Consider the following 24,180-nt stretch of genomic DNA (forward strand, 5'->3'; position numbering starts at 1 on the left):
AGGCACTTTTAATTCGAATCTACTTAAAGCTTAAAGTTTCATTGGATATAAAACAAGTAGAAAATAGTTGCAGTGATATTTCGTAATTGTGTAATAATACAAAGCAAAAAAAAATCTCTAGCTGTAGAAAAAGGAATAGCTTCGTATTTGACGCACATTTTGTTGCTATAAATTAAAAAAAAACTGGTAAAAACGCCACCCTGTTTACTTTAAATTAAAAAAACTCACAAGCACTCTCAAAAAAAAAAAAGTTTGAAAAAAGTTCTCAGATAAACGGAATTTTAAACGCTACCTTTTTTCCCTTAAATTAATAGAAAAATTCTTAAAAATAAGATAGATTTTTAACGCTCCCTTTTCCGCCCCCAGTGTTCGAAGCCGTGCGGTCCCGGCACGCAACTACGCAATGTCACGTGCTCCTTCGTCGACCCAATCACGTACCTGGAAAGTCCCGCCAACAGTTGCGACGCGGGAAGTCGACCTTACGGGGAGAGGGACTGCGACCGGGGAGCCTGCGGGTCACAAGTCTACTGGAGGATCGGGTCCTGGAGCCAGGTAAAAAGCGGAACGCACGGAAAAAGTTTTTTTTGCGGAAAAGGCGTTTTTAAGGGATTTTTGACATGTATTGATTTTGGCGAAAAAATTAGCACTTTAAGAGTTAAAATTTTGTAGATTTTTTTATGAGCAGGTTGGAAACGAACAAATTAAAGACAAAAAGTTTTAATGATAGGGGGAAAAAAACAAGAAGGCAAATTTTAGGAAATTTGGTGTTGTCCTAAATTTTCGTAAAAAAAAGAGTAAAAAAGATGAAGAACTGTGTGTAAAGCTTCATATTTTGTTCAATTTTCACATCGAATTTTTTTATGTATTTATTTAAAGTTAGGGATCAAAAACATAAGTATCAAACTCAATGTACAGTAAAATAAGTTTTCAAATTTCTTTGCATTAGCAACAAACCAGGACTCTAAATAAAGTCAGTCGCCCTAACAGTCTATGACGTCATACTCTAACCGACGTCACACAAAAAAACCGTTTAAAAATTGCACAACTATCCCCAGTAAGAAATCTAACCCTGTGCCTTCCTACATTCGCAGTGTTCCTCTTCGTGCGGACTCGGTCGCTCAGTGCGCCGCGTAGTGTGCACCGATCGCGATACGCAGTCACCGCTAGGGGACGCCGTTTGCGTAGCGATACCTTCGTTTGCGCCAGAACGTTCTAGAGGCTGTCGGGGGGCTCCGTGTCTCCCCTCTTCCTGTAGACACCTGAAGCTCCAGCAGGGGGCGCTTCCCGACGACGAGTATTACCTCAAAATCCGCGGCCAAATGAAGAAGGTGAGAAAAGAAGGAAAAAGGGAATTAGGCTGTTTTTTTTGCGTTGAAGAGTTTTTAAAAGAGAAAAAAATGTTTTGTTTTTTGCTGCGGTTGATATTGGCTTTAAACTTGTATTTGGCATATTTCCACTAACTGAATCCAATATAAACCGCAGCAAAAAAAAAGTTTTATTAAGGTTTTTATAAAAAAATAAAAACAAGTCACATAAATATTAATGCGTTAAAAAAGTAGAGCATTTATTTTGAAGCTTGAAAGAAAGATAAGAGAAGATAAATACAGTTGTTTTTTATTTGCCTGGTCGACCTAAAGACTTTCTACAAACATATTTCAAGGCAGAAGTCAAACTAAATTTTAAAGCTAATACATTCGAATAACCCTAATTACCGACAAACTGTGAGTTTAGTTACCGACAACCTTTGTAAATCCAAAGTAGACAACGTTCTAAGTGAACTGTGGCGTCATAATAGTCGTTGTTTCGTCAGATCTACTGCAAGGACATGTCCACCACCCACCCAACTGAGTTTATAACCTTGCAAGGCGGAAGAGATGAAAACTACTCGGAGATATACGGCTACAGGTATATGAATAATATTATCATTTTTATTGTTTATATTGGGACCTAGGCCTGGCCCAACACTTCTAGCCGTTGATCTTTTATCAATATCGCAACTTTATTAAAAGGAGCAGAATACCATAGTTGCACCTGAACCAATTTGTTACGTCCATTGCTAATCCTTTCGTTGCAGAAAAAGACAAGTATAACAAAAAACGCCGACGACTTTTAAAATTCCTCCTTGGAAAAAATTACCAACGCATAATGAAAGAAAAATGAAATGTTTAAAACAGTAAAACTGTTACTTGATATAAATTTATCCCCGAAGGAAAAAACGTATGAAAAAAAATATATCCGACACTCAAGGGAAATCCCCGATTTGCGTCATAAACAATCATTTCGTAACGTCACAGACTGTTCGACGCCGACACGTGCCCTCACAACGGTTCGCGCAACGCCACGTGCGCATGCCACAGGGATCACCCCGATGAAGGTCGAACCAGCTTCGCCAAGGTCAGGATCGACGTCGACACCATGCGGATTATCGGTGAGTAGAAAAAGCATAGAAATCTTAAATTTTTTACCCGTTCCCTTAAGTTTCGCGTTTCGCTTTTTAAAATGATAACTTTGAGTTTTTCGGTGACCTTAAAATGATGTTGTTTAAACATTCCAATGAAACAATGAGCATTGTTTACGTCATATTGACCTAGGGCTTTATTTAAAAGTAGTATTTTATTCACAATTAAACAAACGCTATTCAAAAAGTGTCCTACTAATTTGTATCGTTAGCTACGCTTTTCGTTAAAAAATTCCTACAAGCACAAGCTACTTAACTTTAAAATAATTAACTTATTGAGGAAAAACACATGAGTTGATTATAGTCTCCAACTCTCCAGCTCAAGAATGCTCAAATAACCTACAGTTCTCCCGCGAAGCATAACCTTTACCACGCGCGCATATTGACTTAAAAGCCAAGTTACTTTCTTAACAGTAAAGTTGTCAATGTCGAGTTTTCCCGGCCAACTCTTACAATCCCCTTTTTCGCGCGCGCTGACCAGCAGCCTTGTCTAGTTAGCACCCCTGTCAAAATATCACACGCCCTGGTTAAGCCGACCCGGATTAAATGAGCTGTCGTGGCGGATTAAGGGATTACCTTTGGCGTTTTTAAAGTCATAAACATGTCAAAAGTTTACACACTCTTGCAATCAGTATTTAAAAGCATAAGGTCAAATAGTAATAAGACTCTCTTTGTCCCCTGTTTAAAGCAAAATCTTGCTTTACATATTGCATTTAGTGGGTTTTTAACACATAAAATGTTTTTCTAGAATTTCTTTTTTTAATGAACAACGTTGCTGTCTGCGTTGTTTTTCAAACTGGTAATCGCTTTTACTGTTAAAAAACAACCACACTATTAATATTGGACGAATGACGTAATAAAAACACCAAAGCCACTTTCGATTATCTATCGTCTGATGTTTAAAATATTTAAAGATATATTCGAAACGTTCAAAATGCTTCCTACTTCTGTATGGGCTTTGATATTCTTATTACGTCTTACTACAACCTCCAACCATCATGCTCCACTTTCTTATTACTCATTCCGAAAGCGTCACATTTTCAAGCATTGCCAAAGATTTTCCAACTTTACATCTACTATAAATCGACTGTTTTCATTCCAGCCAACGATTTCTCATTCGCCACAACGCAGGGCAAGTGGGTGGCGTTTGGAGTGGCTGGCGACTGCTACAGCAAGAACAACTGTCCTCAGGTGAGAACTTATTCACTTAAGAGAGTAATCAGGTAGCACAATATAAAGACAAATTGTATTAAATTCTCGTCACAATTATGTCTTTATATTGTGCACCTGATTGTCCTATTTAGAATTAGACGAATACGGCCATTTACAAAGATTGATATGCACAAGAGAGTCTTTGTATGGCAATGGGATGCCACACTGTAAGACGTTTACAAAGCAACAATATCTATCTTAGAATAATCAATTGAACGACACAATAAAGCCCACGTAGCAATAACCACGGCAGAATAAGCACTTAATCGTCTGAATAAAACCTAAACCAAATGTCGTGCAGGTCTTATTCTGGTCATTTAGGTTTTATACCATAAGGTTTAGGTTTAAACTGTTTTTTTAACATTTCGTTTCCGTTCGCTAAAAATGTTGTATTTTAGCCATTTTTTGTAAAAGTTTCCGGCAATTTAGCCTTATTCACCCCTGACCCCTTAACCTTTGCAGGGCCGGTTCAAGGTCAACCTGGAGGGCACGGGTTTCGTCGTGAGTCCTACCACGAGGTGGCGGTCGTACGGCATGCAATCGGTTCGAAACACAGAGAGGAGCAATGTAAGTGACGTCATAATGACGTGTACGTTACGTATCGTAATCAGTATATCCCAGTTTGTAGCACGCATTTTTGCTAAATTAAGAAAAAAGTCTTCAATCTTTAAAGTTTGAACAATTTATTCAAGTAAAAAAATTTTTTCTAGTATTGTTTTTTAATTTATTTCTCAACTTTTCACAGAGCGGCGACATTGTGAGGGGTAGATGTGGGGGGTACTGCAGCCGGTGCCAACCTGATCCAAGTGAGGGGCTGCTACTCGATCACGTGACCACCAACGCGTGATCACGCACGCGTCACGTGACAGGTGCGTGATCTACTTGATCGTTTAAGAATTTTGTGGTTACTCGTTTGACTTTGTTGCAATACTAAACAAAATTGTGGCTAATTGGTATCAATATATTCGTGTGTGTTTTCGGCATAACTTTGCTTTTCAAATAAGATAACATGATGGAAGTAGATTTTGGACCTTTTATTCCTTGAACCCTTTTTATTCGATGAACAACGTCATAACTGACTTCACGGTGTTTTGTTTATTTAAATTTGAGTACTAGAATTCAATACACGGATTTTTATCAACTTATAAATATATAAAAACGAAATAAAAAAATAAAAAAATCGAAATAAATTGCTTTTAACTTAAAATAGTATGGTCAATATAATCATTTCATCATAATACTTATACAAACATTTTTGAAAACAAGCATTTATTTTCTAATTTTTTCATTTTCAAGAACCATTAGGGCTGTGATAACATTTTGTAAAGTGCTGCGCATTTTTTAAAGTGTTTTTTTTCTCGTGAGGTAAATCTCAATTAAAATGTTTGTTTGCTTTTAGGTTCAACTTGCCTCAAACTCAAGCGTCTACCTCAACTGCGTTCAACTCTTTAGTCGTATTATTAAAATTATTATTATTTTCGTATTATTATTATTATTATTATTTACTACATAGTTTCATTGTTACCAGAATTATTTTTTCCTAAAACTGTTGTTGTTTTTTCTTTTACTTTCTTCTACTTGCGCCATATTTTGTACCGCTTTATTTAATTCGCTTCTGCTTGTTCCACAGCGCACACAGTTACCGCTTTGCTTGCTTCGCAGCGAAATTTCGTTTTCAACTCGTTTGAAACAAAACGACGCTTTTTAATTTTTTGTATTTTTTTTTTTTTTTTTGAAAATTTTGCCCGTTTATTTTTTGCCACTCGTGTTTTTGTCTTTTCGTGGCAAAGAAAAATGTTTTCCGGTTTTGCTTTGCGTTTCAGCAAACTGTTTTTTTTTCAGTCGGACCAACTCGTTATTTTTGACGTCACGATTGCGTCAAAAGTGACGTCATAAATTTTTTTGTCGCGCTTTTGCCTTCTAACCGGTGCAACGCAAAAAGCGCTCGAATTCAGGAGAACCACCAAAACATTTTATGAATGGAAGCGATGTCTTCATATTTGGCGTATTAAATAAAATTGGTAACTTGTAAATTTAAAGAAAATAACGAACTGCAAGTACATTTTTTCATTTTTTTTAACTTCTGCAACCTTGAGGATTATTTTTGGCTCACAGCTCTTATTTTTGGCGCACAGCTCCACTTTGGGCAGAGACAAACCTTTCTTGCCATTTTCGTTTTGTGCCAACTTTAGACGCGAGGTGCCAAGCTTTCGATGCTGTCGAGCAAGTCACCACTAGCGACAAACCATACATTTATTGTTAATTTTGTAATTCGAAACACCTCAAATCAATTCGACCGGCTTTTGCGACAAAAGTGTTTATAAGGACTTCTCATTTTTTTCTAATCATTCTTCTGTGTTTAAGTTTGCTCGCACAGCATTAACGCAAATAACCGGGCACCTCATAGGGAAATTAACAATCGCTTTTTATTTAATTTATGGAAATTTTTTTATTATTTATTCGACGCGAATTGACTGTTTTTTATTCAGTTTAAATTCAACCTAGTTTACAAAATGTCTTTTCAATTTGATTATTTTTCCATAATTCATATCAAAGTAGAAATTTTAGCTTCCAGGCTAAAGTATTTCACTAAAAACCTCGGAAAATTCTGCTTAAGTGTTGGGTAGACAGCTGCGCGGCACACTGGGATATCTTTTTCGCGTTTTTTGTTCAGCTGTAATGTTGCCAAGCCACGCCAAATTTGCTTCTGCGATTTTTGCGTCAGCCTTAATTATTCAGCATTCAACCTTACTACGCCTTTGCCGTGGCGAATTCTGCCTCTCTTTTACCATGAAGTCGATCTCTTTTTATGGCGTGTTATCAAGTATTAGCGTTGTCAAGTCGCTTTTTGTGCCATTTAGATTTACAGAGGGCAGGTCCTTCTTGCCAAGTTGATCGTTGTTTTGTGTTTTAAGTGTTTGCTGTTTTTTAGAATGTTTTGTCGATCGCGAAAATATTGGGCTCTTTTTTGAACAAAAATACAGTCGTTTTAATAAATATAAGCGTTTAATATAATAATTTAATTGTAATTTGTCGAATATATTATTTATTTGCTTTTACCGGGAAACTTGAATGTTTAATATGACGTAAGTTTTTTAATTTTTATTTTTCTCGTTTTAATTGCGGATTGCAGTAACTTTCCACTGCCTTATATTAGCCTTTATTTGCAATCGTGACTTTGGTTAGATTCTTGACTGCTTTCGTCTGCTACTGAAAAACTGAATTTTTGAGACTTGTAAACAACCGCAGTAACTTTTGTCCAAAAACGTATTCTGCTCATTACCATTGTGCCACAAAACACCTCGTTGCCTCCTTTGAAAACCTGTCCCAAATATGCCTTAAAAGACATGTTTGATTACCTAAAAACTACCATTTCGTGACATGGTGTATGTGTTTTAGTGTCCTTCAATTCGTCAAAAGAAATCGCTTTAACACATACACCAGATCGATATATGATTTTGCGAAATCCCTTTTTCTCTTTTTTTCGCCTAACTTATTTCGTTGGATTACGTTGTTTTTTTTGTCGTTTTTTTCTCTCTTATGTCTCTCTCGTATAGTTCTGTGAAGGCGCCCTTAGTTCGCGATGTTTTTGTTCACTTGCACACCGGTTCTGCTGGGTACCGTCGATTTCTATAATAAACTCGAAAACTACAGTAAAATGCATTTTGATTGTTTATATATATAGGAAAGAGAAAGTAGGTGGACAAAACTTGGCAAGTCAATGAGGAAGTTTCTAAAACCTTTTTTCGTTGAAATAAAAAACTAGCCTTTGTACGTATAACTATATACTAACAATTATTATCAGAATATAAGCTAAGACAAATTTCAAATCGAAAATTATATCGGTAAAATATCGAAGAGTCATTTTTCACTCCAATGGAAATAATGGCAGTCGTTTAATTTGAATGAATCTTCGAATTTATTTATTCGCGGTAATATATATTTATGTTTTACCTACAAAATTCAATTTTCGGTTTATAAGCCATGAATTGAGTCATTTTAACCACGTTTAGTAAAGTATGCACAAATATGCAAGATTCATTCAATATACAAAAACAATTTTTTTATAAGACCTTTAAGAATAATTTTGAGTACTCAGTCAAGGATAACTTTGCTGCGTTAAAGCCTTATCTAAATCGCCTCAACATATTGTAATTGTATATGTCCTAATGTCCTAGACTAGGACAAGCACCCTAAAAAAATATAAAAAATAACTTTTCAACTCACGATTGATTTTTCTTCCGAGGAAGTAGCTATGACGTCACGATGAAGTTTCACAAGTTCGTTGTTTTTAAAGAAGTTATTCTAAAATTGAAAAAAAAAATCAATTTAAACGTAATTAGAGTCTCAGTCTTTGTCATAAAATAAAACCCTAAACTAATAAAATTGGTGATCTCTTCCGATTATGAGCAATAACTCAACTAAAAATAACAAAACGCAATATATAGCAAGCTAAGTGTTTTACGTGCAAAACTTAGATAAAAAACCCAATTTATTTTAAATATATACTGAAAACACTTAATTTTAATCAAAGTTATTTAGCAAAATGACTAAAGGCTACTCCATTCCAGTCATTTGAAAACAGTGACTTTAGTGCACTAAATGTGACTTTTGTAAATTTTGAAACAAAAGTAACTTTTTTGTCATGAATACAAAACTGAAAAGGTGACTTTTTGTTGTGGGTTAAAATTCCTAAAGCTTGGGTCATCAGAGCACTACGCCATTAACACTCAAAGCAGTATAACTAAACTATGTCAGTAATACAAAACCAGTTTGACTCTTCTGTTAGTAAAATTGCTATAAACCAGTTGCATATTTACGCCGTTATGTCACTATTTTGAAACATATTTCAATTCTGAAGGCGCCATACAAAATGCAATCTAAAGTTAAAATAATTATGTTCTCAACATTTCTATTTTTACAAGTTATTTCTGCTAAAAATGTATATCATTTAGTATAATAAGCCTATACTCACCTTCTATAACGATCATTATGCAAAAGTCCTTATACATCCATGAAAAATGATGATTCAAAATTTCAAACGTCAGAACACTGTTTTCCCAGACTAGAAGTCAGAAATTAACGACCATAAGCCTTAACAAATCATTAGGTTTTCCCGGTAAGATAATTGCTGTAAAAATTACAGTTTTTGCTTTCAGCTCCACACATCGGCCTTAGGCAAAGCAAAGTCATAAAGATTGGCGCCTGTTGATCATTACTGACACCTGGCGTTTTTATATTTTAACCACTAAAAATACTTTTACAAGGAATAGCCATATCAAGGGCGAGTTGTTTTACTTGGGCAACCCCACACACTATCCATAGACTATCTTTTCTGTTATCCGTATTTGATCAATTCTAAATCTAGAAATCGAGTGGCGCTCTTTCTCGACAAATTTTATTGAAATCTCGACAAGCTTTCGCACAACCGTGCTTCATCATGTCAAAGTATAGAAGATTTTCTGCTTTGAGTTGATGAAGCACGGTTGTGCGAAAGCATAGCGGCTCCGATCCGATATTATTGGAAACTCTAACAGCAACCATATCTAAAGCGGAGTGATCAAAAAGGGAAGAGTTTACTAGTTTTAATAATAGAAACTTTTATTTATGACTAGGACTTGACTTTCTTTAACTGTGACTTGGGCAACTGATGGCTTGACCTTATTTTTTTTATTGAACTTCAGTTATTTTACAATAGACTTAACTAGGACTTCAAAATGACTGATAATTTACTGTCGGTTTAACTCTTATTCCGACGTGTTCGAATCTTATTCCGAAAATCAGGTACGAGTGCTATTGTGGCCTAATTGGAAAGTGTGTTTTATTCCGACAATTTCATTCTAATTCCGGCCAAATTGCTCCGTCTAATGTGCTTTGATATGGATCAATTTTTGATTTTCTTCAAAATCATAATCAAAGTTGGTGTTAAACATCTGCAGGTTTCGCATTGAAAGTCATTGCATTCGTGCTTCGTTTTACTTTTTAGCAGCAAACCCTATTGCGGGGTTGAAAATAATTCCTCATTAAATGTAGGGAGCTATTTTAAAAACGTTGGTAAGTGTTTCAAGATGTAAAAACTCAAAAGTCACTACTCAGTGAGATTTAGGTTCAATAAAATGAAATCGCACTCTAATTTTCTGGCAGCCTTTCTCTGGCAACAAACCAATTCAACTGACTCACTAAAAGAAAGAAACGAACGTTTAATTTGAAGCGAACAAAAAAGAGTAACATGAAACGCAAGAAGAAATAAGAAAATAACAGTAACGTACGTCGGGGGTACAAGGAGGTGTAAAACCGTCACGCATCTTGAATATAACGCGAAAGTAAAACGAAAACGTACCACGCCCGTCGGTGCTTATTGGGCCGAGCGATTCTCCTGCTACGTCATAATGACGACATAAAAACGTCGCGCGAAATAAAAGGGTCGCACCTCTACCGTCACGGGACAAGCGCTCTTTGTGACGTAACACAACAACGGGGATTCGAGAGGTCAAATATTTGACCTTAAAAAATAGCGAGCGGTAAAACTTGCACTTGTACTGAAAATTGGCCGAACTCAAAACTCGAAACTAATTCTAGCGGCGCGTCACCGGTCGACAATGACGTCATCCGGTGTGACGTCATCATCACCCGTCCATGCTCATGTCCTGGTAGATTTCGCTGAGTTGTTGTTCGTAGAGGGGGATGTTACGCATGAGTAGTTCCTTACACGGGCCCAGGATTCGCTCGAACGCTTGAACGTCGAGAACTAGAGGAGGTAAAAAATGTTGGGGTTATTGAACGTCAAGCTTTGCGGAGGGAAAGGGACTTCAGTCATAAGACCAAAATAAGAACAACCTCAACGCCGGAATAAAAAACAATTCGAAATAAGGCAAAAATACGACTAATACCTAATAGTCGTAGTACTGTATAAATCGGAAAAAGTCCGAAATCCGTCGGAAAAGGGGATAAATGGTCAGAATCAGACCCATAAAACATTTTACTTAACCCCAAGCCCACCCTTAAGTACATCACTAACTCTGCTGATGATTTCAACCCTAACACATTTTATAACCCCTAACAGGGCCCAAAAAACCGCAGATTAGTGAAAAACCTGACAGACTACATGGGTTGGTTTAGTTTCTATTTTTTGAACGCTACTAAATGAGATAAAGGTTTTTATGTTATTAAATGTCAAGCAGTTAAGGAGGCAGGGCGGTTGTTTTCCAATTAATCGTTGTTATACACAATCAATAGTCTTAGCGGTCAGGAACGCACGTAACTACAATCGACGTGGGACTTGATGTAGCAACATGCGGCTACGTACACACGCAAACTGCCAGTAGTGACGTACTTCGGTAAACGTTGACGTCGTACGGACATTTTGTCAACTAGACCTTGCTACACGTTTAAGTAATTAAGGCCTATGCAGTGGTTCTCAACCGGGTGACGCGGCACACTGGTTGTCGTTTCCAATGCTTAAGGGCTCCGAAAGGTAGTTTAGAATTTTAAGAATCTGATTTTTGCTCAATTCGTAAGAATCTTGATACAACTATTTATGTACAATTAGATGTTTTTAATTGATTTCAGTTCCATTTATAGTGAAATTTCAGTAAAATATTTAACGAAAATTGAAGTCGGGGTGTCGAAAAATCTGTTTAATATTTGCCGTACGACTTAAAGGTTCAGTACTGCTATATTCACTTAAGCCTACAAATTACTTAAAATAAAATAGACCTGATTTACTTGAAAATGAAATAAGCCTGAATTAATTAAAACTTAAAAAAATGACTGGGTTATTGTTTTGCGAAGAGGCTCGGCAACAGATTTGGACAACTAAATAATTCTAGTTTTCTAATTCAATGAATTAGAGCAAAATGGATAATTCTAATTTTAATCTAATTTGTGAATTGCTTGTATGATCTAATTCTAATCCTATTTTAATTCGGTAATTTGTCAGTGTCCTTCGTCTCTCAGCCAAAACAAAAAGAATTTTAAATAAAACTCTTTGGTCGAAAGGATTTGTTGGTGATTCGTACATTCTAAAATACATATACTATGCTGAAATGTACAAAAATTGTAATGTCATTCAAGTTAAAATTCCAGTTGAAATTCGTTGTATAAATTCTAGATTTAATCTAATTCGGATTTCACCACAAATGCTAATTTGTCCAACGGCGTTTTTAGTCTCTCAAAACAGTTTGAAACCCACTGTTTTACCCAAGCATCCCCCCCAGAGCTGCGCAGTAGTTACCTGCGCAGGTGCAAGGTCCATCTGCGAACGCGGACGCTGCCCGCGGTTGATTCTGGATCAGAGCCAACTCGCCGAAATATTGACCGGTCGTGTAAGTGTTCAAGGTCACCTCCGTCTCCAAGTTGTCCTGTGACGTCACAAAAGTACGGGGGTGAAAAACTAGCAAAACAACTTTTAAGGAAAAATATTAAAACTAACCATGTGAAATAAAAGTAAGACTTAATATAGCTTTTCAAACCCCATATAGAACTAGGTATCATTTTGAATCTTTTGAACAACTCCTCATTCGGTTTCAACACAAACTATTTTATTCGAAACGTTCAAAATGTTACCTAGTGCAAGTTAAGTCATTTTTACATACAACCAAGTCAAGTTACGGACATCAAAAAGACATTTAAAACTGAAAAAAATAATAAATGTAATCCATTCCAAGCAATATTGCGCATAACAAACACTAAGAATTGTAGCAGGCCCCAAAACAAAAAACACTTTTAAAGAATATTACCCCACAAAACACGCGTTAAACAATTCTTCGCAGTTATAACAAGCAAAACCGCGAAGCCGCAGGTCTATGAGATTAAAACCAATTCCCACCAAAACATATGTTCAATTCCCACACGCGCACGCACACACACACACACGCACGCAAGCACGCACGCGCACGATAAAATGTGTACAGCTTTATGGCACGCTTGTCGTAAAGCACGGAAATGACGAAGTGCTTGCTGCATTGAATCGCGCTACAGCTATGAGCGGCGATACATTACAGAAAATGGCCGTTAATCCTTTTATTCAGCGGTGAATCGATTATATGGGCGTGTCAGAGGTGTGTCTTTTTTTGGCCAGAGTCGCTTTTTAAAAGTGTGTGTTATGTTTTGGGTTAAGACAGGGGGCGAACCCACGACCCTTGGAAAAAGCGTGTTCTTCTTTTTTAGCTAATGTTAAGATATTTGCATACTTATCAGGGAAAATTTCCTTTTAAGAAAAATTTTTATTTAAAGTTAAAAAATATATAATTTCTAGGCCATTATGATAACATAGGTAGACATTTGATCAAAAATAAGTAAAAAAATGATTAATTTTAAGATCAAAATTGTACATTTCGTATGTTAAACAGGGATCATCCGTTTTTTATACAAATAATAGCAAAATCTAACCTAAACGACTTTTCCTAAAATTTGTTTTTATTTCTTTAATGAATATACTCTTGCAGCCAGGCATCGTTTTAATTGTAAAAATGTTCTTCTGCCAAACTTTATTAACGTACAAACGTTTCGACCACCAATTAGGGCAATATTATTGCAACTATAGACAAAATATATATCAAAAATTAGATATAACATAAAATATTTTTTCGCCTATAGTTCCATTAACATTGCCCTAAAGAAGATTGCCCGAATAGGTGATCGGAACGTTGGTACCTTAATAAAATTTTGTAGTTAGAACAATTTTACAATTAAATTAATTCTTTTAGTTTTTTTATATTTTTTTTATTTTTTTTATAATTTTTTTTTCAATCGTAACTACTCCTACCGCGTCGTCTCCCCTTCTTTTAATTATCACGCTGCCGCTGATGACGATGTAGAAGTAATCGGCCCTATCTCCTTGCGCCAGGATAGTCTCACCGTCCTCGTACGACTTCGTGATCATAGCGTCTGCAACCTTCATTCGCTCCTCCGGCTAAAATAACGGCATAAGAGACAAGAAGCGCGTTAAAACAGCGATAAGTCAACCTATTTAGAGCCATATTATGCAGATTGAAACATGTGTACAACTCATTGCAAGTGTATATAGCTTAAATTCAACTGTTAAAAAATTCTTGTACATTTTACTACAATTTGTACATTCATTCTAGTTTTGATAATAAATTGAAAAGCCAAAAAGGTCGAGTAGATCGACATGATCTTGATAATTAAGACGTTTCGATACGAGCTTGTATCATCTTCAGTTGATGTGATATTTAACTGAAGACATTAACTGAAGATGATACAAGTTCGTATCGAAACGTCTTAATCAAGATGCTGTCGATCTACTCGACCTTTTTGGCTTTGAAATTTATTATCCAGCTACATTACAGATCCGTGCATAGTGTACCCATTCTAGTTTTGTTTAATTAATATTTGATATCAGATCACAGTATTGCAATGACTTAAGTCAATACTTGACCAAAGTGCAAGTCACTGTTTTTAAATGACTTGAAATAAGTCGTTTCAATAAAATGACTTGACTTGACTTAAGCATTTCCGACAAAAAGACTTTACTTAAATATTTTTTTAAGTGGTTTTAATAAAAGTAGACTAAATTTTTTTTCCGGGCCGATCTCTTAGAGATGACGTCACAAAGTTACGTCATAACGGCCGTCCAAAACAACTAACCTTCGGAAACCTAATTTTATCATCGCTGTTGTGCACAATATGCAACTGAACAAACAGTTTATGGAGATGGCGGGGAGCCTAGAGACAAAAAAATGCACGATCTGGGCGAACTAGAAGATTTTATTTACTGATACGATACATCAAAAAAAAAAACTTTAACCGGAACACTGCTTCGGTATACTTTCATCACTGCAAAGCTGTTTGCGTGTCGACAGACTCACAAGGTCCACAATATAGATTGGGTGACCTACTAAAGGCCGCCAATAATAATTAACCACTGTTTGGCTACACGGCAGACGTATAACTGTGTGCAAGCCGTAGACATGACGTTAGGGCAAAACCACACAGCCGCAAAAAAGACGGACCTGGGGAAGAAAACGCCTTCTTAAATACCAATGTGCCACAACATTTAACGAGCGAACGTTTTGGGGGGGAAACAATAAACATATTGTAGCTCGGTGTTGTAAGATACAAAGTGCACTTAAATAGCTGTTTTTTTGGAAGTTTTAACTTGGTGTCATTTAATTTTGGGAATATGACTTAACATTGTGTAAGGCTTATTTCGGGCAAAACTGCGGTTCTAAAAATCAAACAGACTTTAAAAGTTTAAGAATTATTTTAATTTTTCAACGATTTGACTTTACATGTTTGTTTACTTAACTTATTTTCAGAAAAACTACGTCGCTAAAAATCGAATTAGTTTACCGATTTTCAGGTTTAACTAGTTTTATGAATGAAATATAACTTTAGTGCGCCTAATTGACTCCTTTAAAATGATTTGACTTTTTTGAGGCATCATGGCTTTTCTTAAAGTAAGCATTTTTGGACAAAACTGAATTGCTAAGATTAGAATAGGCTTGCCGTCATTTAAAGTTGAACATGAATTTTCAGATCCCAATGAGTTGCCTTTGATGCTCTTATATCGCTTTTATGCTATTTGTTACATAACGCAAATTGGACTTTGGATACTTAACCAATGACTCAAACTAGACTTTGGTCAAAATAAATTGCCGCCACGCTGGTAACTTATTTGGTAAACATACTTGGTGTTTGATTTAAACTAAGAAAGACAACGTGTAGGTCGCATATTTTGCACTGGTATAAACAGCGAAACAAATAAAATAAAACATGTACAAGAAGCAGTTAAATGCGTGAAAACGGATAAAATTGACGAGCGTGTGATTTTTATTTATTTGTTCAATCTAACGCACAGCCAAAATCCTTCTTGAAAGGAAACGCCATCGCAAAAATTGTGTCTCATTCTTTCAACGTAAAGGCCCGTTTACACTACAGCTGAGCTGAACTGGGCGTGAAATTGCGTTTGTACTATTATCAAGACAAAATCACACTCGCGCTTCGATGACATTCGAGCAATGCGTGAAAATCGCTCCAAAGCGTAACTTTTTGCCCAGCTGCACGGGGCTTGAGTTTAGCAAAGCGTGAAACGCTTGAAACAATAGAAATTAAATATAAATTACGCTTTACTCAGCTCAGCGCAGGAGTTATAGTGTAAACGGGCCTTAAGGACTATTTTGTGAGCCTGTAATTCCCCTCAACAAAGCTCTTCTATTTGCGGCAGAAAAAGAAATGCTTACGATTTAAAAAGGCTTTCTTTTGACCATTTGGGTAATCGTAATAAACACTGTATTAGTTTTGCTTAGCATAAGGGCGTCGGTTCGAATCCCATCAAAACCGCTTTTGCACCGTTTCCGAAAATATATCATTTGACCCATAAAACTAGAATACATATGCTGTTGCTACCAGGCATAGTATATTTAAAATAGGTTCCTCTGGGTTAAAGAAATATATGCCAGAGGAACCTATTTTAAATAAAACTAGAATACGTAAGCACAATGGGTCAATGGACTCCACTTTAAGAACCCTTGGTATAATATCATAAAATGATAATAATACCTATAGGTAGCATTTTTATTACCGTGGGTTTAAAAATGAAACCGGACCATTGTGCAACGACCATAAAAAAATAAAAACGACGCAGTTTTAGAACGACTGCCTTGGCAGAATAAGCGCTTTTCCTCAAATCCAAAATGTGCAAAACGCACAAAAAATTGCTATACTCGGAGTTACCAAACCTGCTTATTTTTAAGATTTCTGCTTTTTATGTTTGCAGTGTCTTAGAAAATAGTAATGTGGTTATTTCCAAGAAACGTGCTTAGTTTTGTTTACAATGAGTTAGAAAATTGTAAGGTGCTCATTTCTAAAAGCCTCACTACAGTTTTTGTTGCATGGTTTCCTATATTTTCTGTTAATAAAGTTTGACAACAAAATAGTCTACCTGATCCGCAATCGTAAATCCTAACAGTTATCCAGTCCCGATAGCCATTGGCCAACTGTAAAAAGAGTTTAGTAAACCCTGGCCCAAGGCGTCACATCTCCTTTTAAATTAAGGGCTATACTACTTTAAAACTGTTTAATTAACCAAAAGTAGGAAGGGAATAGTGCCGTGTCGCCTTAAACTTTTCGTATTTCAACCAAGCAGTCAACTATTTAAACGGCACAGATGGAGCGAAAGGCAAGTGAACGTTTAAAATATATCGACTGATCAATTGATTCAAATGTTTCCAAACGATCCTTCAACAGCCATAACGGGCGATCAATCGATTTTTGCACGTTTTACTATGAGTGTGTCGATTAGTAGTGGCTGACGTCACAAAACGACCATTATTTGCGCAACAATGCAAGGTGGGGCGGCCGTGCTGCTGCATTTGAGACACAAACGTATTAAAAGATTTAAGGGGAAATTCAACGATAGATTTTTTAGAAACTGTTCATTTCATCATAAAAAAATACTGTTTTGAGCTACTTTCGATTATTGCTGAATTGTAAACAAACTCCAAATTCGACTCCAGCCAAAAAATTTAACCCGAGTCCAACTCTGGCCAAATGTGCGACTTCTTTGAGTCGGGATCCGACTCTACAGCCTGTATTTTACCCATTTACTTAACTAAAATGTGGTTGATATTCAGCAATCCACTCACCAACACACAATACGTGGTTTACATCGGGTAAAAAAACGCACAAGCCGCCATATGTATTCCTCCTTAACAATGCACAGTGATATTAGCGATGTTTTATACGATTTTTATAATGTTAAAACCGCCAAAACACAAATCTGCGTACATTACATGAGTTAAGCGTACATAAAATACTACAACTACAAACTCATAAAGGACTCGTTAGTTTCACGCGATTTTTTGGAATATTTGCGACAAAAAGCGTCCTCTGCACTGTGGCACCCTCTCCATCAAAAGTTTAACAAAGTTAGCCTAACATTTAAAATCAACAACACCATTGTTGAAGTTGACAAAATAAATCCAGCCGAATCAAACACAGCGCATTTAGAGAAGAAAGCGTGTACTTTGTTCGTTAAATGGCTTTCAAAAAAAAAAAAAGTACATTTCGTGCGATGTCGGGGGCTACGAATCTTCGATCAATCACAATTTCCAATGGATAGCAAAGGGTCTGGCTTAAGGCACTAATCAGGCAATTCTTGCATTTTTTTTTCTATTTTGCGTCATTTCTTCTATATATGCTAACCGGTTCAACTTAGCATTTTAAAGCTTAATATATAATTATTTTTGGGGGGAGGAATGACTTACTCAAGGTTTTTCCTTTGTTCGGTAAGTATTTTTAAAGGGCCAATAAGGCGAGTTTACAAGAGTTTTACAGTTTATTTTGGTGGCAACTAAATGACCGTACAGATACCCGAGTCATTTTAACAAGGACTGCTTACAAAAAATCAGTTTGATGGTAACTTATAGAATGGCAATTGACTTGTTGTTCGACGTAATTGACTGGCTTCGACTTTTTCAATAACATTTTTTGTGTTTAGGTTATTTTGAAATGACTTGTTTGGAACAGAGGGGTCTGTGGCACTATGTAAAGACAAATTGTATTAAATTCTCGACAAGCTTTCGCACAACAGTACTCAATCAGGTCAAAGTAGAAGTGATTTTTTTTTCTGTGAAAAAGCACAGTTGAGTTGTATTCAATGCAATTTGTCTTTACATAGTGCCGCCTGATCCGTATATTTAGCATTAGACAAATACGGCCATTTACAAAGATTATTTAGAACAGTTGCTTCACTCACAGTAAGTGTGCTGAGCAGGGGTACTGTGGCGAGAAAGTCCTCGTACTGCTTGCGTTTCTTGGCGGCGTTCTTGACAATGATACGACGGAACGTGGATCGATCCTGTGTGACAATAACACCACAACTTCGTTACTCTACGACAGGAGTCCCAAACTACGGCCCGTCGGGTTAACTAATCCGGCCCGCGGCATATTTAGTTAATAAAGATGGAGTACATTTCAAAGGTTGCAACGTTTCGGCTTACTATTGCACACATAGACAACAGGGCGCAAAATAGAATGACACAAAGAAAAGAGGTGATACAATGTGCGAGCACTCACCATTCCCCACAGCGCACCGTCTGTTGTTGCAATGATGGTAGCGAGTCGGGGGCAGTTGTACATGAGCGCAAGTTCCCCAAACGCCCCACTCCCTTCGTAAGCCCCCTTGTGTTGGGGGACTTTCGTGACAGGGTCGTTGATGAAAATGTCAAAGTTACCCCTTGAAAGAGAACAAAAAGTAGTTTAAACTTGAAATATACAGCTCTTTAGCGGCAGTTTTAGTTAAATAGGGCATTCTTAACCAAAGTAATGTATTAATGTACACAATTTAATTACTTCAAGTCTTATAAATAGAAGTGTTATCTTAGTTGGTTGCACTGGTCACATAACAATAAAACGAACTTTACATAGCACTATAGTCTATAGGTCAACAATTTTGTAACAAAAATTGGACAAACCATGCAGTCTTTAGATGGGAAAGTGGTCCCATAACTGTTAATAACAGAACTTTACCCGTTTAATACACTTGGAACAGCAACAAAAAACATTGTCAATCTACTTGACCTATTCGGCTTTAAAACTTATTATAAAGCTACAATACAGATCCGCACATAGTCTACCTAAGATGGGTATAGTTCTATTAGAAAAAGCCTGTCTATTAAAGCCAGCTAAACAAGGCTCTTAAATTATTTAAACAATAGTTGATAAAATTCTCTTTCTACCTTCTAATGAAGAAATAAAGACTAATGTTCAACAGGGAGAGATGGTATTTAGTTTTACCTCTCGATGATGTAGAAGTTGTCTCCATCGTCGCCCTCGTCAATCACGTGGTCGCCAACAGCCACTGTTCGTTCAAACATTGCATCCAGCACCTGCTGCATTTGCTCCTGAAATGCAAATGGACCCGGTTCAGCAACTTCTTGTCATAGACAACTTGAACCAAAATTTGGGTACGCTATGCAAGACCTGTAATGTAGCTTGATAAAATTAATGAATCTCGAAGCCAAAAAGGTCGAGTAAATTGATATCATCTTGATTAACAAGTTTCCATGAAAACTTATCATCTTTATCAGTAGAAAGAGAGTGGCCCAAATAATAGATAAAAGATTCATTCTTTTATTCTCTCTTTCTACTGAAGATAATCAACAGATCCGTGTTTAGTGTTCCTTATCATCTTCAGTTAATGTAGTATAGAAACATCTTAATTAAGAGGACAATGTCTAGGAAATTATTTGTCAACCTTTTTGTGTAAACCTAATGTTGCATACAGTGGATCAGATTATTTGGGTAAAAAAAAAATCTTTCAGCAAATGTAACAACCTATACAGCTCAAATAAACAACTGATCATTTTAAATTTAAATAATTTATCAATCACGCTGAACACTTAAACTTCCACAGATGCCTAAATACACTTCGGTAGAAGTCGCTGCCTAAAACAAATATCTGAACAGTTAAGATTTTACACACAACTTACATGATCAACACTTGAGAAAATGAGCATATCAGCAACAACTTTGGACAATCTATCTCGCTGTTCGTCAGACTTCGGGTGAATAACCCTTTCGTCGTCGTCGTCATCTGCTTCGGGGTCGTAACCCTCGGCGCTTACTGAACAAAAAACAAATTTATGTGATAAGTATGCAGAAACTCATAAAGTACCACTATACCAGTATCCAGTGTTTTTTTAAAGGTGTTTTTTTTTAAGGTGACCTTTTTTTAAGGTGACCGAAACGGCCCCCCAAATTTCTCCAGCGGTTTCCCAAATTTTGGACTTGCAACTTTTTGGTATTTAAATCAAACACTCGCGGTCTCTTAAAACTACTTAGCGTCACCCAAACCAACCCCCAAAAAAAACGAAAACTTGTGTGCAAACAAACTGTTAAAACCCACTTTAATCACGAAAAAATGTGTTAATTTGTTTATTTTTGTAAAACTTGACTTAAAAGGAAACCTGAAAAGGATATGGCACATAAAAGATAAGGGCCTTTGTAGGCTATTTTAAGAGAAATTAGACTTTGTACAGTTTATAGGTCTTTCAGCACAACATGATATGCATAGCCCCTTAGGGCCAAAATGATCTAAATAAAAGGCTAAAAGTTCAAGCGAATCAGGAAAAATTTCTAGTTCTATGGTTAAACTTAAATAAAAGTATTTATGCAGGAAGGAGCATGGCCTTGTAGCACTGTATTAAACAAAAATAAAAACTTTTACTTCTACCACTTTTAAAACACCAGTGCAGTACAATAAATGTATGGAAAATGGTTCCAAGTTTATAAGTCTTACAGGTTACAGCTCAATATGAAAAAAAGTATTTATGCAGGACAGCGCATGGCCCAGTCGCCCTGTAATAAGTCAAAATAAAAACTCTTAAACGTCTTAATCAAGAAAATATTGATCTACTCAACTTTTTTGGATTTGCAATTCATTATTTGGCAACCTATTTGCACTTATTTCAAACCTACATAAAAAATGTAATCGCATTAACTACAGGACAGCAAAACATTAATTTGTCAACAATGCTCTACTGTATGAAAAAGACAAATGTTTAAACATCCGAAACCACTTAAACTGTCAGTTTTGTTTAAAATTCATGACGAGAAGTCAGAAACTATAGTAAAGTATTGTACCCGGTGTAACTTTACAAACTTTTAAATTTGAGACTCCCATTTGTTCATTGCAACTTTTCAACAACCCTTTAAATTTGACAGAGATAATCAGAACATTTTTTGTCAGGTGCTCCTGCATAAATTTATTGAACCTAATGTGCAGCTCAGTTAAGAAAAGTTTTGACACCCGCATGAAAGACATAAGGACAATATATATATATATAGAAGAATAGAAAGAAAAAAAAACTTGGATACACTATGTATGGAACTGTAATGTGGCTTAACAATGCATTGCAAAGTCGAAAAAGTCAAGTAGATTGAAGTCATCTTAATTCGGACGTTTCTATACAAACTTGTATCATTTTCAGTTAACGTAACTGAGAAGTAAATCAAAACATCAATTATAAAAAGGTTATCACAAGTTCCTATCGAAACATCTTAATCAAGATGATGCCGATCTAATCGACCTTTCTGGTTTTAGAATTAATTAATTATCAAACTAGGGGAAAAATTTTGAGTAATTTTTATAGGCTTACTGGTGACCCCAAAAACTTGTTGCAAAACCTCTATTTGGAAAGCCCTGGTTTAAAGGAATAATTTGCCAGATGCTTTTAAAAATTACCAACAAGATAATCCTTTAATCTTGGTTTGTCAAATATTCAATTCATGGTTTTTAAAGTGCTTGGCTGTAGCGCAACTGCACACTTGACACACTTGGTGCAAATCCATTTTGCATGCATGAATGCATAACAAAGTGAGGAACATACAGAAAATATAGAGGAGGCCAACAAATAGCACATCAACAGTTAATGCACATTTTCCAAATGCGCCTGGGGCTTGAAGTCGATTGTTAAAACATTGTAACGAGCCTTACCAGACTTCCTTCTTCCAACATTTGTTCTTCTTGCCATCATCGCCATTTCTGAAATGAAAAACAAGAAACATACATAAAATACCTTTCAATGAAAGGTTACAACAACACCCATGAGATGCTTAATTTTTAATGTTGTAATGTCAAAGCGCAGAGTAGATAAAAATTAGCCATCTCGGTATTAATAGGGTGAATCTAAACTTTGATTAGGTTTTTATTAACTTTTTTAATCCTATCGTTAAGCAATAATTAATTAACATAATTTTTCTATTACAGTATAAAGGCATTCTAATTTTTCTTAAGCTGAAACTGATATTTTGAGCATTCTTCTTTAAATAGTTTTGACTGTCAAGTCTAGTATGATTTATTAAAATACATTTTTTTCAAATTAAAAAAATTGAATTTTGTTAGTAAACATATTTTTTTGATGTGATCTTAGTTACAAAGCCTTGTACGTGTTTAAATAAAACTAGGTTCATTAAACATTTCAACATTATTGTTCATATACCTGTTGTACACAATACACATATATTTTAAAGGAAAATTTTTATCAAAAATTTCAATTTAAATGATCATCAAATTACCTTCGGATTCGTCCATAAAATCTTCGTTGTCACTTGCTGCCATGTCCTCATCGTCCTGATTAGCGAGCGCCCCCATTTCGTTGCTCTGGGTCTGGTTGCGGCTGTCCAAAAGTTCCGTGAAATACTGGGCTGCGAATTCTACTAGGTCGCTGGGTCGATGTCGTAAGACGTTCACAACAAATCCCTGCAGAAGACAATTAAATTGTATTTTTTTAAAGAGATTTATAAGATATAGAAAGATAGAATTTGAAGAGAAGTCCTGGTAAAACATTTTGCGCAAAATTTGGGAATCCTAAGCTTGGTTTAATCAAAAATCTATATATTCAACAAAACAAACTAATATTTAACAAAAAAAAAATGTTATATGAAAAACTATTTTGCTATTTAAAACAATCAGACTTGGTTATATGTTTGACCATGGTAATTTCTTTAGCTAAATCGGTTGAATATGAATAGTGCTACAAACTAGGCTTTGTTTGCTTGATAAAATCATGAAATTAAGTTTGTCCAGAAAATTGCCTAGATCAAGATAAATTGCTTAAATGTCAAGTCTACCCATGTGAATAAAATTAATTCATTTTTAGCTTCAGTACAATTAAAGGTGCTGGCCCAAAACGAAACAAGTCGTCAAAATTGAAATTGCAAATTGGGAGAATAATTATAACATAACTTGACCCCCCTTGAACCCAAACGTTAATCTGCACCCTAACCCAAATAATTGTCAATGATTAAATAGTTAATAAAGTAAAAAAAGGCAGGGTTTCGGACCAGCAACCAATTAAATGATACACCTAAACTTCGAAAACGATGTAAACATAATAAAGACAAATCATCAATTAAAAAAAAGATAAACATTGTTTTTAAAATAATGGTAAAAAGTTAAAAGGTGACACAAAAAAGTTGAATTTTAGGAAAAAAGCATTTTATAAACTACCAAGTAAACATGATTGATAAGCATTATTTCAGCTTTCAGCTATTAATTTGTAATCTAACCAAGAACTGTATAAAAAGTTATCACACAAAAAAAAAACTTTACAAAAAAAACAGTCAAAACGCACCTGTAACAAATCGTGTAAACCAGGTGGCACAGGTACATCAGCCATATTAACAAAAACTAAAGCAAGCAAAAAACGTGGGGTCCTTATGAACTTGCTATACAGTTGTATCAGAAAATGCCGAACTATATAGGGAGAAGGTCTGAATCTGAATCGAACACAGTTTATTGCTGGTGATAAAATTCGCTTTTAACTTTTAAACCACCACAGTCTGTCACTGTCAAGCAGCGTAAGTCTTTGAAATTAGCTGTTTACAGAGGATGCAACTATAAGTCACCTTCCTGTATACATTTTCACAACTATTTTCTGCAGCGCATGCCTTTTCATCTGACACGAGAAGATCTAAAAACGCGCAAAACCCTATTCGAATTGATTAAATGCCGCGGTCGCATAGTGACTGACCGCAAAATTGGC

General features: G+C 35.7%; 2 protein-coding genes across 2 annotated transcripts in view; one reads left to right on the forward strand and one right to left on the reverse strand.

The window, feature by feature from the left end:
• The window catches only part of LOC146146629 (A disintegrin and metalloproteinase with thrombospondin motifs 9-like), a 73,349-nt gene extending 68,052 nt beyond the window's left edge, over positions 1-5,297 (forward strand). Inside the window, exons 35-42 of the mRNA XM_083386930.1 lie at positions 367-552; positions 1,092-1,328; positions 1,811-1,905; positions 2,295-2,428; positions 3,561-3,649; positions 4,133-4,237; positions 4,416-4,539; positions 5,070-5,297. Coding sequence (XP_083243056.1) covers positions 367-552; positions 1,092-1,328; positions 1,811-1,905; positions 2,295-2,428; positions 3,561-3,649; positions 4,133-4,237; positions 4,416-4,517 — 948 coding nt within the window. The 3' untranslated portion in view covers positions 4,518-4,539; positions 5,070-5,297. The remainder of the gene's footprint in view (positions 1-366; positions 553-1,091; positions 1,329-1,810; positions 1,906-2,294; positions 2,429-3,560; positions 3,650-4,132; positions 4,238-4,415; positions 4,540-5,069) is intronic.
• Positions 5,298-9,854: 4,557 nt separating this feature from the next.
• On the reverse strand, positions 9,855-23,917 carry LOC146146630 (cAMP-dependent protein kinase type II regulatory subunit-like). Its single transcript, XM_083388576.1, has 10 exons — positions 23,770-23,917; positions 22,712-22,895; positions 22,131-22,178; positions 20,125-20,258; positions 19,430-19,536; positions 18,710-18,869; positions 18,390-18,491; positions 13,437-13,583; positions 11,904-12,030; positions 9,855-10,418 (listed from the first exon to the last, which is right to left on the reverse strand). The coding sequence occupies exons 1-10, from the start codon at positions 23,812-23,814 to the stop codon at positions 10,297-10,299; spliced, it is 1,176 nt and encodes a 391-aa protein (XP_083244702.1). The 5' UTR covers positions 23,815-23,917; the 3' UTR covers positions 9,855-10,296.
• Positions 23,918-24,180: the final 263 nt, after the last annotated feature.

The sequence above is a fragment of the Ascidiella aspersa genome, chromosome 4 (assembly GCF_963924565.1).
Source record: "Ascidiella aspersa chromosome 4, kaAscAspe10.2, whole genome shotgun sequence".
NCBI classification, from domain to species: Eukaryota; Metazoa; Chordata; class Ascidiacea; order Phlebobranchia; family Ascidiidae; genus Ascidiella; species Ascidiella aspersa.